This window comes from Pinus tabuliformis, chromosome J, assembly GCF_031772625.1.
Source record: "Pinus tabuliformis cultivar Carrire ecotype Pingquan chromosome J, CPIR1, whole genome shotgun sequence".
Lineage (NCBI taxonomy): Eukaryota > Viridiplantae > Streptophyta > Pinopsida > Pinales > Pinaceae > Pinus > Pinus tabuliformis.
The window spans coordinates 467,009,556-467,023,757 of NC_142295.1; the positions used below are offsets into that span (position 1 = coordinate 467,009,556).

General features: G+C 36.8%; 2 protein-coding genes across 6 annotated transcripts in view; one reads left to right on the plus strand and one right to left on the minus strand.

The window, feature by feature from the left end:
* Nucleotides 1–14,202, plus strand: part of LOC149227860 (histone acetyltransferase subunit NuA4-domain protein) — a 325,335-nt gene that overhangs the window by 167,770 nt on the left and 143,363 nt on the right. The window lies entirely within an intron of this gene.
* Nucleotides 1,943–2,978, minus strand: LOC149227861 (uncharacterized). The gene is made up of 2 exons (XM_089375588.1): nt 2,841–2,978; nt 1,943–2,709 (listed from the first exon to the last, which is right to left on the minus strand). Exons 1-2 carry the CDS (start codon nt 2,966–2,968, stop codon nt 2,214–2,216), a joined length of 624 nt encoding a protein of 207 aa, XP_089231714.1. The 5' UTR covers nt 2,969–2,978; the 3' UTR covers nt 1,943–2,213.

Consider the following 14,202-nt stretch of genomic DNA (forward strand, 5'->3'; position numbering starts at 1 on the left):
GTTAAAAGGTCAAGAAGTTGTTAGTGTGACAAATATTTTGAAATTTAGATCTAATCTGAGTACAAAGTGAACAATCTAGGGTTACAGGGGAGCGCACCCCACCCCCCCTTCCCACGCCCCCCCCTCCCAATTCGTGCTTTGAGCGGGAGCATGCTCCCTAAAAAAAAAAACGCTCCTTGGTTTTTCAGAAGCGTCTAGTCTTTTTTGCAATAATATTCCAAATGCAATTTTTTTTGAAAGAAACAAATAAGTTTTGAGTGGGGCAGCCTAATGATCAAGCCTGTGGCATTAGTATTGATATGCGATTCATGGTAATGTTAAATTCTTAAAGTAAAAGTGACATTCTACTTAATCTTCATTTTCATCCTTTTACTTAAATTTTTAACATTACCATGAAATGACTTAGGATGTTTGAGAGTGTTTCTAACCTCATTGGATTTCATATGGAGAAAGTAGAACTTTCGATTTCATTCAAAAATTCAGCAGACTTATTTGTTTTTCAGAATTTCAGGATTGGGGGGATTGCAATGTTTCCATTGGATTTTGTCATGTATTAGGGTATGGAATTAATATTTAATCAAGAGCACCAATCCCTTTATGTACCTTGATGTTAGTGACATTGGTTGTCGAACTCCTCTATCATGACCCTCCTAAAAATATACGCATCACTCAAACAAAATCTTGACTTGACATACTATGCTTTTTCTATCTTATGTTAATGCTTAGAGGGTGATATTAATGACAAAGATCCTGATTTTCCAACAAGACTAAAAAATTAGACATTTCTCGTGGCGGCAAGAGGCCCAAGCATTAGCAATAGATAATAGATTTACTTGTCTTTTCTAGTTTCTAGTAGTTTTTATAACTATTGACTCTTTCATATTTATTATGATATTTTTTGTAAACAATATATGACAATTTAAGTTTGAAGTTTGAAGTTGGCAATTATAACTCATTAGTAATGAATTATGAATATGATGCTTTGTGAAAGTTGAAAGTTGTTTCATTTCATTTCATTTTATAACATTTCATTTCATGTTAGATATTATTTGTTGTAATGGTTACACTTAGCTTACAAGTACAACTTTGGTGATCAATGATGATAAATGTTATATATTGAATTTTGAAAGCTTGAAACTTTAAAATTGATGAATCATGAGACTCAATATGTTGTATGTCACTAACTTGTGGACGTGGTTGATGAAGATTATAAGTTCTAGATGATTGTTGTTATATGGTTCAATCTATGTTTTTTTTATATCTAGTTCATCATTCTACATGTTTTTGTTGACATATATGCATCAAAATATAAAAAATATAAAAAAATATATATTATATAAAAAACTCTCCTGGAATCGCTCCCAAACTGGGAGCTTCTGAAAATGTCGCTCTCGCTCCCGCTCCCAAATAACCTTGGAACAATCCAAGAAAAAGTGCTTTTCATCTTCAACACTCTTTCATCCCATGGTGTTTTGGGAATTGACCAACGCCCAATTTCACTATGGAGGTCATGAGAATTTGTTCTTATTTTACCAATGTGTATTTTCTATTGAAATTTGTAATTAGGTTCGATCTTCGTAATATCTTATGTATTCTTAATTTCATGTATTTGATGTAAAAGAGAAAGAAAAATTTATTATTGTTATTTTAAAGCATGGGTTTCATGCTCAAAGTTATTTTGTTTTTAGGTCAAAGCACCCATTGTGTTCTTCTAGGTTTTGTCATAGAGTCAAGAAGTCAAAAGAGTCATTGTCATATGTAATAGACCCTATTGGGCATCTTGTATCAATCCAAAAAAATTTATGAGTCAAAATTGTGTCAAAAGCAATGTTGCACACATCGCGATCGGGATTTAATCGGCGCCGGGAAAAAAGCGGAAAAAATCGTTAAAATCGGGAAAAAATCGGAAAAAAGCGGGAAAAAATCGTTTGGCACAAAAATATTCATTTTTTTTCAATTTTTTTCAATTTTTTTAATATCTAAACCATCTACAACATAAAATAAATACATTGACACATAAATATGATAAAAAAACTAATATATAAGATGTTTAATATCATTTCTAGCGCTAAAATCACACATAACATTGAATCATGTCCTGAATAGTAAGTCCTGAGTCCCAAGTCCAACTCAGCCTCAAAATATCAACAAAAAATATGATAATGTATCTCATCATGTCATAATGTCATATACAATAAAATGAAAGTCTAATCCTATTGATTTCCTCTGCCCCTCTTGCGAGAAAATGGCACAACTTTCTCTTTCCCTCTAGATGTAGAAGCTGGTGCCTGTGGTGGTGGAAATGGCAGTGGAGTCTGACGTGCTCTAGAAGCTGAAGAACTAGTAGTAGCAGCTATAGGAGGCTGAGGTGGACGGAGACCACGTCCTCTACTGGTGGTAGTGGTAGCCCGGGTAGCCCGGGTAGGCGGTGTCACCTCCTCCTCCTGCTCCTCCAACTCCTCCTCCCCCTGCTCCTGCTCCTGCTCCTCCTCCTCCTCCTCCTCCCCCTCCTCCTCCCCCTCATCCTGCACTAACCAATCCTCAGTGGGATCCATGAGAGGCCTCTCGGTCTCAACCCTCCATTCAGCAGTGGTGTCAATCCCATCCAATGAGATGGCTTCCGTATCAGGTGTCTTCTCTAGTTGTTTCACCCACAATCGAAGATTGTAGTAGACATAGACCATGTCATTAAGTCTATGGGACTCCAACCTGTACAAAGTTCATGAAATAATAAATTAATAATTAATAATTAATATTATAAAAAAAATATTGTTTAAAACTTTAATGAATTCAAAAATTTATTTGGAAATTTGCAATATTTTAAATGTTTAAGTGTTAACCTATTGCGCTTCTTGTTGTGTATTTTTTCAAATACACTCCAATTGCGCTCACATCCCGAGGAGCTGCATGTTTGGCTGAGGATGCGTATGGCAAGATTTTGCAAAAGGGGTACTCTGCCACCATACATCTTCCACCATGCGTCTACAACAAAATTACAAATAAAATTTTAAATAAACATAAGAAAAAAATGGAATTTGAAGAAACAATGAAATTTGAAACAAAGTTACAAAGTACATACTACAAACTAAAAAATACCTGGCATTTTAACCGTCCTATCAATGACAGCCATATCAAAGCCAAATAAGCCACCTGACAACTTATATTGCTCAATTTGTCTAGAGATCTCCATACGTTCTTCTGAAGATCTCAACATCTTCTGGACACAGGTTAATAATCCTTCCACGACCTCAACATCAAAATTAAACCCACATGCATAAGAAAATGCAGGGTTCAGGAAAAGCCCAGCAGCATGAATGGGACGATGGAGTGTGTTGTTCCATCGCTCATCAATGACCTTCCATAGAAGGAGTTGTCTCTGGAACCCATCATCTCCCTTGTCATCATAGTAGGACCGAATGGCTTCTTTGGCCCTGTCCATGGCTTCATACAAATAGCCCATTGCGGGCTTCTCACCATCTACCAACCGAAGAACCTTTACCAAAGGTTCAGTGACAGCGCACACCTCCTGCACTCCCGCCCAGAAGTCTTCTTGGTATGAAACAAGTCTGCAGACGGCCTCTCCTTCTGGTTTGCGGCTCATTGGCGAAGAACGCCACTCCTCTGAAACAAACATTCTCTTCAAATCCCACATAGAATTCAAGAGGGATTGAAGAGATATGAAACTCGTCGCAAACCGTGTAATGGCGGGGCGCACCAACTCTTTGTTGTTGGTGCATTTTCTCATCAAGCTAAGCACAGATGTGTGATTGTAAGTAAATTTTGTGATGGTTTTTGATGAGTCAACAGCCTCTTTGACAAAGGGAATTTTCCCTATGTCCTCTAACATCAAATCAATACAATGGGCAGCACAAGGTGTCCAAAATAAAGTAGGATGCCTGTCCATAAGCATTCTACCAGCAGCAACATAATTTGCAGCGTTGTCCGTTATGACTTGGACAACATTTTCTGCACCCACCTCCAAAATAAACACATCCAGCAAATCACATAAATTTTTTGCATCTTTGATTTGATGAGTTGCATCAACAGATTTGATAAACATAGTCCCCAAGGGACAACTAACCAAGAAGTTTATAAGGGTTCTCCCCTTTTGGTCAGTCCAACCATCTGACATAACAGTGCATCCTGTTTGTGCCCATGATGCCCTAAAATCCTCCAATCTTTGGGTGCAGTCACGCTTTTCATCTTGAAGAAGCCGGCCTCTGAAATCATGAAGAGAAGGGAGTTTGTACCCCGGGCCAACACTGGCAACAGCATCAAGAGTAGGTTGGAAAAATGGATTATTCCTTATAATGCTGAAAGGAATATCACTCCAGAGGAGAAATTTTGTCATCAACTTGTCAGCTTTTTCTTTTTCAGTTCTTTTCATCATTGAACCGATAGTTGGTTGTGAACCAGGTGTGGTTCGAGGAACACAATATGATGATGCAGCAAACGGATTGACTGACGCTGCAGTAGAACCTGTGCCACTTGGCCCACTTCCTTCAGCTGACCTTTTTAGTTGCCTTTTGAGTTCTTCTTTGGCGTCTCTAGTGTGCTCTAATTCTCCCAATGCTCTCATGGCTTTTTGGATAATTTCAGCATTTGTCTTTAGACAGGGCCCCACATCACGTCCAGGGATTTGTGCAAGGTGGAACTTCAACCTGTATATCCCCCCGAATATTTCCTTTCCACACAACTTGCAATACAAGTTTTGTCTATCATTCGGAGTTTTAGGGTCACCATATTCCCAGAAAGGATCCAATTTCCTTGGCATGTTTGTTTTTGAATTTTGAATTTGCAAACCTATGGAAAAATAAGGATTAGGAAATAGGAATTTAGGATTACATAAATGATAATAGTAAATACAAATTACAATTTAGCATTTGCAAAATTACAAGCTAATTATTTCCAAAATCCCAATTTCTAAACCCAAGTCACCCAACCAAATGCCAAAAAACAATGAAAAATAAAAAAAAATAAACAATGTTTAAAGAAAATGAGAAAATAAAAATCAAAAATTGGTTCTCATAGTCATAACAAATAACCCATCCCAAATCAATGAAAAATTTCCAAAAATTCTTTAAAAACAATGAAAAACAAAGTTTTTATTGAACCAAAACAAAAAAAAATTAATCTACATACCTGGTTTATGGACAAATTGGCGATCTTGGCTTGGATTCCTCCTAAAATCGCTTCGATTCGCTCCCACAACCGACGGCAACCCTCTCCCTCCCTTCTTCTCCTTCTCCTCCGCGGCGGACTGCTGAATGAATAAAAAAAAAATCGTTTTTTCCATATAAAACCCCGCTGCCCGCGCCCTCCGCGATTTTTATCGAAAAAATCGCGATTTTATCGAAAAAATCGCGATTTTATCGAAAAAATCGCGATTTTTTCAAAAAATCGCGATTTTTTCGATAAAAATCGCTATAAAAAAAATTGGCGATTTTTTCGATAAAAATCGCGCTTTGAATCGGCAAATTTAAAAAATCGCGATTTTCCGATTTTATCGCGATTTTATCGCGATGTGTGCAACACTGGTCAAAAGTCCCTCCAAAACCGAGTTCGCCTGCAAGAGATTAAGTCGGCCTTGATATGATGAAGTTGGCCTCATTAGGGCAGTTCGTACTCCAAGGACATCTACATATACATGATACTTGACCTCATTTGAAAGAAGACTCCAAGCAACTCGATCACAAGGACAAGAAAGAGATATAAAGAGACAAGCTAAGGAAAGAAGAATTCAAGGAAGGACAACTGAAATCAATAGTATGAAATTTGTGACACATTCCCTCACATGTGTGAAAACTAGGGCATCATTTTGTTGCAGCAAATTCCAAATTGCAGTCATCTAAAGGAGCCGAAATTTGTTGTTGAAGGAATCAAGTTTGAAGACCTCATTACTAAGGAGAAAGAAGCACCCTAAGCAAAGGAAGAGGGAGACCTCCTTCACCATGATTCTCCCACATGTGTGAAGTTGCATCGACTGCAGGAAAGCTAAAAAATTGCAGGAGTGAAGAAGAGGATGAAAAGTATTGTAGGGGTCGAAATTGAGGATTTTGAGAAGTTTGACTATAATTGACTTTGTTGAGGAGAATCATAGTGAAAGAAAAGTTGACTTGGTCTTGGAGGGGTCTTGGTCTTGGGTCTAAAATTGGAATTCATCATTTGAAGATTCTATAAGAAGAGAAAAATTTCTTGTGGGTTTTCCTCTCTAAGAGAGGTTTTGGCCCTGGTTAGCAACCTACATCTTGTGCCTGTTTGTTCTATTGATCTTCATGTTTTGGTAGTTGTTTGGTGATAAGAAAACCATAATAATCAATAGAAGAAGAAGATACTTATATGTACATCAAGTTAAAGAAAAAGAACATCTCAAGCAGTTATCAAGTTAAGAGAAATCTCTCCCAATCTAGCTTCCCTAGATTTCTCAACATGGTATCAGAGCTAAGGTGACAAGGAAAGACAACTTGAAGATCATTCAATTGAAATAGGATACGTAAGGGCCAAATATAAGAGGAAGAGCATTAAGGAGAGCTAGTAATTACTTCACAAAGACCCTATCATCTTGAAGGAAGGACTTTTGGAATAAGAAAAGAAGACCTCAAGGACCCTACCTTCATCTTAAAGAAAGAAGGACTCTACACATTTGAACTATTTTGGGAAGCTTCCACATTCTGCCTCATCATCCAAAGGAGGCAAGAATAACACTTCATCATCATTAAAGGAATCAAAGTGATCTCCCTCATATTGAAAAAAGGAGTAGGCCTCAAGCATTTTTGAAGGAAGAAGAACATCTCTCCTCATCTTGAAGAAGAAGCATTGTCATTCCTCCCTCATTCTAAATCTCACACTCTAGTGGAAGACATCATCTTCAAGGAAGCATATTCATTTATCAACTAAGTACTTTATATTTATGTCTCAATCTACAAATCAGATGACTGCTTTCTGCAAGGAGAATAGTGAACTATTTGGGACATCAATCTACCTTGCATGGAATAAGAGAATACATTTGATTCTCGCAGAAAATGAAGTTTTTGATTATGTCAAGGGCTCCATCACAAAGCCTCCTCAAGAACAATCTGAAGCATTATCAAAATATATGAAAGGAGAAATAAGGGCTCAAAGAATCCTCATTGAATCTATTAAAGATTCTCTCATTCCATTTGTAGCAAAGTTGAAGACATCAAAAGAGATCTATGACAAATTGGTAGAGCTATACTCCGTATGTACAACTGGGGAAATAATATCCTTAGAAACGAATTAAACAAAATGAAAGTATTAAAGGAAGAAGGGGTAGCATCATATCTCATGAAGGTATCTCAAATTAGAGATCAACTACAAGAGCTAGGAGAAACAATGTCAGATCCAGAGATGACCACTTGTGTATTCAATGCACTATCAGATGAATGGGGTAATTTTGTATCAAGCATCTATGGATCAAATGATCTATAGGCATTATGTAAAATTGAAGAAACCAGATTAAAAGCAAAGAATGATGTTGGATCAAATGAGCAAACACAAGCATTTGCAACTATGACAAGGAAGAAAGGAAAGTTTGGGAAATTCAAGCCTCGAAAGAAATTTCAAAAGAAAATTGATATGTCTAAGATTCAGTGTTATGAATGTAATGAATATGGACATTTCAAGAGGAATTGTCCTAAACTCAAGAAGGGCAACAAGAAAAGGAAAGAAAGAAGTGAAGCCCATGTGAACGAAGAAGTAGAAGAACCAGAAGAGAAGAAAGCAAAGAAGGAAGAAGTGAAATACCTCTATTATTAAAGGTATCTCATACATTAAGTTTATTTTCAAAATAACAGTGATGGTAGAGAGCATTATGATAAGAAGCATTGAAGTAGATGGCATCATACTAGAAGCATGAAAGGATAGCAGAAATAATAATTTGCATGGTTGAAGCAAGTCATCTAGCAAGATAGGAAGATAAGAGATCATCACACCTCATCATCACTAGAAAGAAGCATTTGTAGAATAAGGATCATCAAAGATCCTCCATTAGAATCTTTGTTGGAAAGGTTCACCTCTACTTAGAAGAAGCAAGTACTACACAGATAGTCTACATTCCACCTAGTGTGGAATCCTTAGTTTAGAAGGATGAAGGTATGGTGATAGAGAAGTGCAACATGACAATTTAGTTAAAAAAAAAATTAATCTTCAAGCAAGGGAAATAAAGCTGCTAAAGGAAGTCTAGATGATCACATAAAGGAAGAGGTATGCATATATTTGGTAACTTTTAATAGATAGATAATGTCATCAGTTAGTTGCAGATAGGATGCTCAAAGTTATTTTGTTTTTAGGTCAAAGCACCCATTGTGTGCTTCTAGGTTTTGTCATAGAGTCAAAAAGTCAAAAGAGTCATTGTCATATGTAATAAACCCTATGGGCATCTTGTATCAAGTCAAAAGAATTTATTTGAGTCAAAATTGTGTCAGAAGTCCCTCCAAGACCAAGTGGGTCTACAAGAGATCAAGTCAGCCTTGATATGATGAAGTCAACCTCATTAGAGCAATTCGTACTCCAAGGATAACTATATATACATGACACTTGACCTCATTTAAAAGAAGACTCCAAGTAACTTGATCACAAGGACAAGAAAGAGACCTAAAGGGACAAGCGAAGGAAAGAAGAACTCAAGGAAGGAGAACCCGAAATCGATAATTTGAAATTTGTAACACATTCCCTCACACGTGCGAAAACTAGGGCATCATTTTGTTGCAGCAAGGTCCAAATTGCAGTCATCTAAAGGAGCCAAAATTTGTTGTCAAAAGAATCAAGTTTGAAGGTCTCATTACTAAGGAGAAAGAAGCACCCTAAGCGAAGGAAGAAGGAGACCTCTTTCACCATATTTCTCCCACATGTGCAAAGTTGTAGCTATTGCAGGAAGGCCAAAAAATTGCAGGACTGAAGAAGAGGACGAAAAGTATTGCAGGGGTCGAAGTTGAGGATTTGGAGAAGTTTGACTATAATTGACTTTATTGAGCAGAAGCATATTGAAAGAAAAGTTGAGTTGGTCTTGGAGGGGTCTTGGTCTTGGGTCTAAAGGTATTGGAATTTGTCATTTCAAGGTTCTATAAGAAGAGAAGAATTTCTTGTGGGTTTTCCTCTCTAGGAGAGGTTTTGGCCCTAGCTAGTAGCCTACATCTTGTGTCCATTTTTTTCTATTGATCTTCGTGTTTTGGTAGCTGTTTGATGATAAGAACACCATAATAATCAAGAGAAGAAGAAGCTAATTATAAGTACATCAAGTTAAAGCAAAAGAACATCACAAGCAGTTATCAAGTTAAGAGAAATCACCCCTATTCTAGCTGCCCTAGATTTCTCAACATTTTCTTCTTTACACTAGTCAAGACAGAGAAATACTCTTGATTTTCAAAATTTGGGTTGATCACCTCCTCATAATATCTTAGTTTTCTTTTTTCCTCTAACTCTTTATCAACCCACAATTTCTCTTTAAACTGATGCAATAATATTTTTAATATTATCCTTATTTTGCAAAATGATCTCCTCCATTATCCTTCAATGGTTTATCCAACATTGGGCATGCTTATGCCATCCCCACTTGAGTTGAAGGTGGTTTTGTCTAGAGTTAGAAGCAATTTTAGGAAACCTTGTCTTCCATGTTGTTTAACCTCTTCTTATAGATAAGATACCTAGTCGTAGCCATGCTTTGAATGGGTGAAATACTTGCTCTGATGAGGAGGATATGATAGAGCATATTTCCTTTAATTCTGAGATTATAGATTATAAACTGCTTTTGGATCTATTATGTTGTCGTCCATGACTCTTTGGAGATACTGCATCACAAAATCTCACATCCATATAAAATAAAGAGGCTCTAAATGGGCCTCTAGAGTCCAAACAAAGTCATGCTATAACAAATAATTACATCTCATCAAAATCATTGCCTATATTGGGATCCTCATCATCAATATCACCCTCTAAGCGTTAAAATAAGATAGAAAAAAATTGACATGCTTTACATGATTTTGATTGAATGAAAAGTACATTTTTAGTAGGGTCATGGAAAAGTAGTTCAACAATCACTGTCACTAACATTGAGGTACATAGAGGGCTTGGTGCCCTTGATTAAATATCAATTCCATACTCTCATACATGATAGAATCCAATGGTAACATTGCAGTCCGACCATTATGAAATCTTGAAAACTATTAAGTTTGGCGAATTTTGAATGGGATCTAAAGTTCTATTTTATCCATATGAAGTCCAATGAGGTTGGAACCACTCTCAAACATCTTGAAACTATTAATGATAATGTTAAAACTTTAAGTAAAATGATAGAAAAGGAAAGATAAAGGAGAAGGTGGCTTTGGAGTGAGATTGCTGCAACTTGGTGGCTTAATTTAGCTGTTGGAGTTCTTTTTGCTAATTCATTGGTAGCATTTTCCTTTGGACAACCCTATTGTATTGTGGTTGATGAGAGGAGACAGTTGGGATTGTATTCCACTAGAGCAGATTGATTATAATAGCAAATGAAAGGGCTTGGAAAAAAAGTAGCTTATCTTAAAACTCACAATATAATATGAGCGAATAGTTGGGAGGGTGAAGAGGATATGGCGCGCAACCTAAAGAGTTTTTAGTATTCACAACTATTTCTCAAGCTTACCTGGTGACATTGGTAAGGTACAAGATGGGAGGGTGAAGAGAATGTGGGGTGCAACCTAAAGAGTGATGAACATTTGCAACCATTTTTCACTCACCTGGTGATGTTGATGAGGCTATGCATCAAATTTCAAGGTTGCACTTTTGGTGCAACGTGCTCTGGTTTATGGAATCTAGGTGGAACGTCCTTCTAATCATGTTAACTAGAATCACGATATGGAACCTCCTTTCTCTACATATCATGAGACTTCACTAAGCAACAATGTCTTTCAATCAGATGATAACCTTCTTTACTAAACGACCACTTCCTCTTCAATCAGGGAGTGGTTAATACCAAAATGGTGAAAGAATACAATGCTTAAAATCACTATCTTTGAAGATTACGTTGCAATGGGCTTCAATGTATGGCTAGATGACACCTCTAGCAATTTACTATTCTTGAGTTTCTAGTGGATAAGAGCTGCAGCGTAATATCTTGAACATAACAAGAATCTGCAACTTGAATTAGTTGCTGGCATTATTGAGAATCTTATCTTTATTAATTTAATAATGTAGATGTATTAGGTAGTACATCTATATTAGTGATATCATTAGGGACAAAGCTACTACTACAGTTGCTTGCCTTTATATCTATGTAGATTGTAAGTTCCTAATGTTGAAAAGTGTAATTAGGTTCGGTCTTCATAATGACATGTAATTATGATCTTTGTAAATGATGAAATGAAGTAAATAAAATTATTATTGTAATGCCTTGCTTCATGGGTTTCATGAGTAAGAGGTTTATTTTAGATGGCTCCCATTAAGAGCCTTAGGATTTGTCAAAGAGTCAATGTCATATGTCAAATGTATTCTAGTCTATAAATTGTAAAATAGCTTTCCAAAGACAAGCACAATTCTACTCTTCATGTCGGATTCAAGAAATAATAAGAAACTCATGTCGGCTCACATTATAAGGAGGCACATCTATTCGAAATGACAGGCCGACTTATATTGATGGGCAAACGACTAAATATAGCCGTGTAGGCAATCCACAATTCACAGTTCAGATTTCAGATCTCTATGAGTTTTTCATATGGGTATTACAGAAGACAAGTTCGATGGAAGGGACAACGAAGAGATGAAGGGACAGTCTATAAGAATTCGGATCTCACTCTGACTTTGGATGGAAGTTACAGTGCACAGTTCGGATCTCCACAGAGAAGACAGTTCAAATGTCTCTCTGTATTTCGGATGGGCAGTAACATATAAGAAGGCAGTTTGGGATGACAAAGTATTGAAGGGAAATCAGATCCCTCTAAAGCTCGGATCACAGTGGCAGCAAGACAAATCACAGTTAAGAAATTCGGATGAATGAAGGGACAATGAGGTGCTACCTTACAGTGAAGAGTCTCTTTGTCTCGGTGTCACATCAAGTGCAGAAAGGCAACCACAGTTTGTTGGTGATACTATTGTGATGAAGTATCATCTCAGTGATAAGGGCTCGGTGAAGGAAATAGTGTTGTCAAGGCAGTGATGTAGATCTCAGTATCAAGGCAGTATCAAGGCAATGATGAAGATCTCGGTGGAAGAGGAGTCAAGAAGAGGATTGACTAGAGAATGTGTGTCTTGGTCTTGGAGTGGCTAATAGGTCAAGGGTCTTGGTCTTGGTATTTGTCAATTGGAATCTCTATAAGAAGAATTTGTGCTGGTTTTCCTCTCAAAGAGTGAGAGGTTTTGGCCCTGGCTCATAGCCTACATTCAATGTCTCTTGTCTATTTTATGTTCATGCATTGGTTACTGTTTGATGAAGAAGAACACTAATAATCTAAGAAGAAAAAGATTCTAATCTTAAGAAGCAAAAAGAATTCACAAGCAGTTACTAATAGAAGAGAAATTAGCTAGTGCCAATGCCCTAGATTTCTCAACATGTTATTAGAGCGAAGGTGGCAAAGTCAAGAAAATGGCATGTAATTAAAGAGACACTCAAGGATCAGTTTTCAAGAATGGCATCAAAACAAGTTGAAAGATATCAAAGTGAAAGTTCAAGATCTACAATCAAACCCTAGATCAAAGAAGAAGGTCTACTTTAGAAGAAGTCTTGGGATCATCAATCAAAATAATCAAGGCCAAAGCCTTATTTCTACTCAAGGCAAATAGATCTACAAATCAAAGCAACTAGAAGTCTACACTAGCAAAAAGTGTTGGATCCTATAGTCATCATCAAAAGACCACAAAGACCCTCATCAAGTTATCTACAAAGCAAGGCAACTCGAAGTACTTTAAAGGCGAAGAACACATCATCTCGGAGAAAGCTGAAACCATAGAAGCATTTCTGATCTGCACTCATTCACTACCAAAGAAGTCGAAGTATCTTGAAGGTGAGAAGGCATTATCATCATCTTCAAAACTATAAGGCAAGCTCCCTATCATTGCAGCAAGGATCCCCTCCTTATCTTTGAAGAAGATCATCCGAGTAAGCATCAAATATCCCCATCAATCACCATCAACAAAGGAAGCTAGATCTAAAAGGCGTTGACATCATAAACGGAGCAATCTCCTTTATTGAAGAAAGTATTTTTATTTGGAAGAAGATCATTCAAAAGGAGCACGAATACATCCTTATTCAACCACCATCAAAGTGATCAAGTTGAAGATTTCATCTTCACTTGTCAAGTAAGTACCTTTCATTCTATAAATCAAATTTGGTAAAATGACTTCGTTTTGCAAGGAGATCTATAAACTGGTTGGGTCATCGAAATTCTTTAAATGGAAATTGGAGGATAGACATAGTCCTTAAAGAAAGTGAAGTCATTAAACATATCATTGAAAAGGTCTCTTTCGAATACATGGAAAGGGATTCTTATGAAAGGTCCCCTCATATAGCAATATTGGAGACATCAAAGAGATAGTATATGATAAGTTGGTAGAACTATTCTTTGAAGATGCGATAAAGAAGGTCACATCACTTAGATCTGATCTACACAAATTGAAGGTATTAAAGGATAAAGGGTTATCTTCATAAGATCTCAATTGCAAGATCTGGGAGAGATAATCCTCATTGTTCTAAATGCACCAACTGATGAACAAGGTAACCAATGTTTACGAGGATAAGAAACCTATGTCACTCAACAATTTGTGGTCTCTCTGCAAGATAGAAGAAGACAGGTTGAGGGAAAAAAGTGTTGAAGGTTAAAATGAAAGGATTCAAACATTTGCAGGAAGGAAAGGGAAGTTTGGAAAATTTGGTCCTCATAGCTAAGATTCAATGTTATAGGCATTATAGGAAAGATTGTCCTAAGTACAAGAAGGGCAATAACAAGGAAGATAGAGAAGAAATCCATTTCACCAAAGAAGTGGAGAAAGCTGAAAGAGGAAAAGCATTAGAAGCAAGAGCTCGTGATATCACCATAGGGAAACATGAAGGACAAAATCTATGGTAGTCAACTGTGAAGGTTATAGCTCTTGGGAACCTCATTGGAAACTGAAGGAAAGGAAGAAGTCATCTAGGACAAGTCTCATCATACATCAAGTCAAAAGGAAACATTTGTTGAATAGGGATATGAAAGATCCTCAAGATTCTCTGATGGAATC

What these genes read in the sequence shown, in the direction of transcription:
- LOC149227861 (XM_089375588.1), bottom strand. Translation starts at nt 2,968, where the DNA reads ATGTATGGTGGCAGAGTACCCCTTTTGCAAAATCTTGCCATACGCATC. An exon ending in CACAACAAGAAGCGCAATAG is followed by an intron (nt 2,710 to 2,840) that starts GTTAACACTTAA and finishes AACTTTGTACAG; the next exon opens with GTTGGAGTCCCATAGACTTA.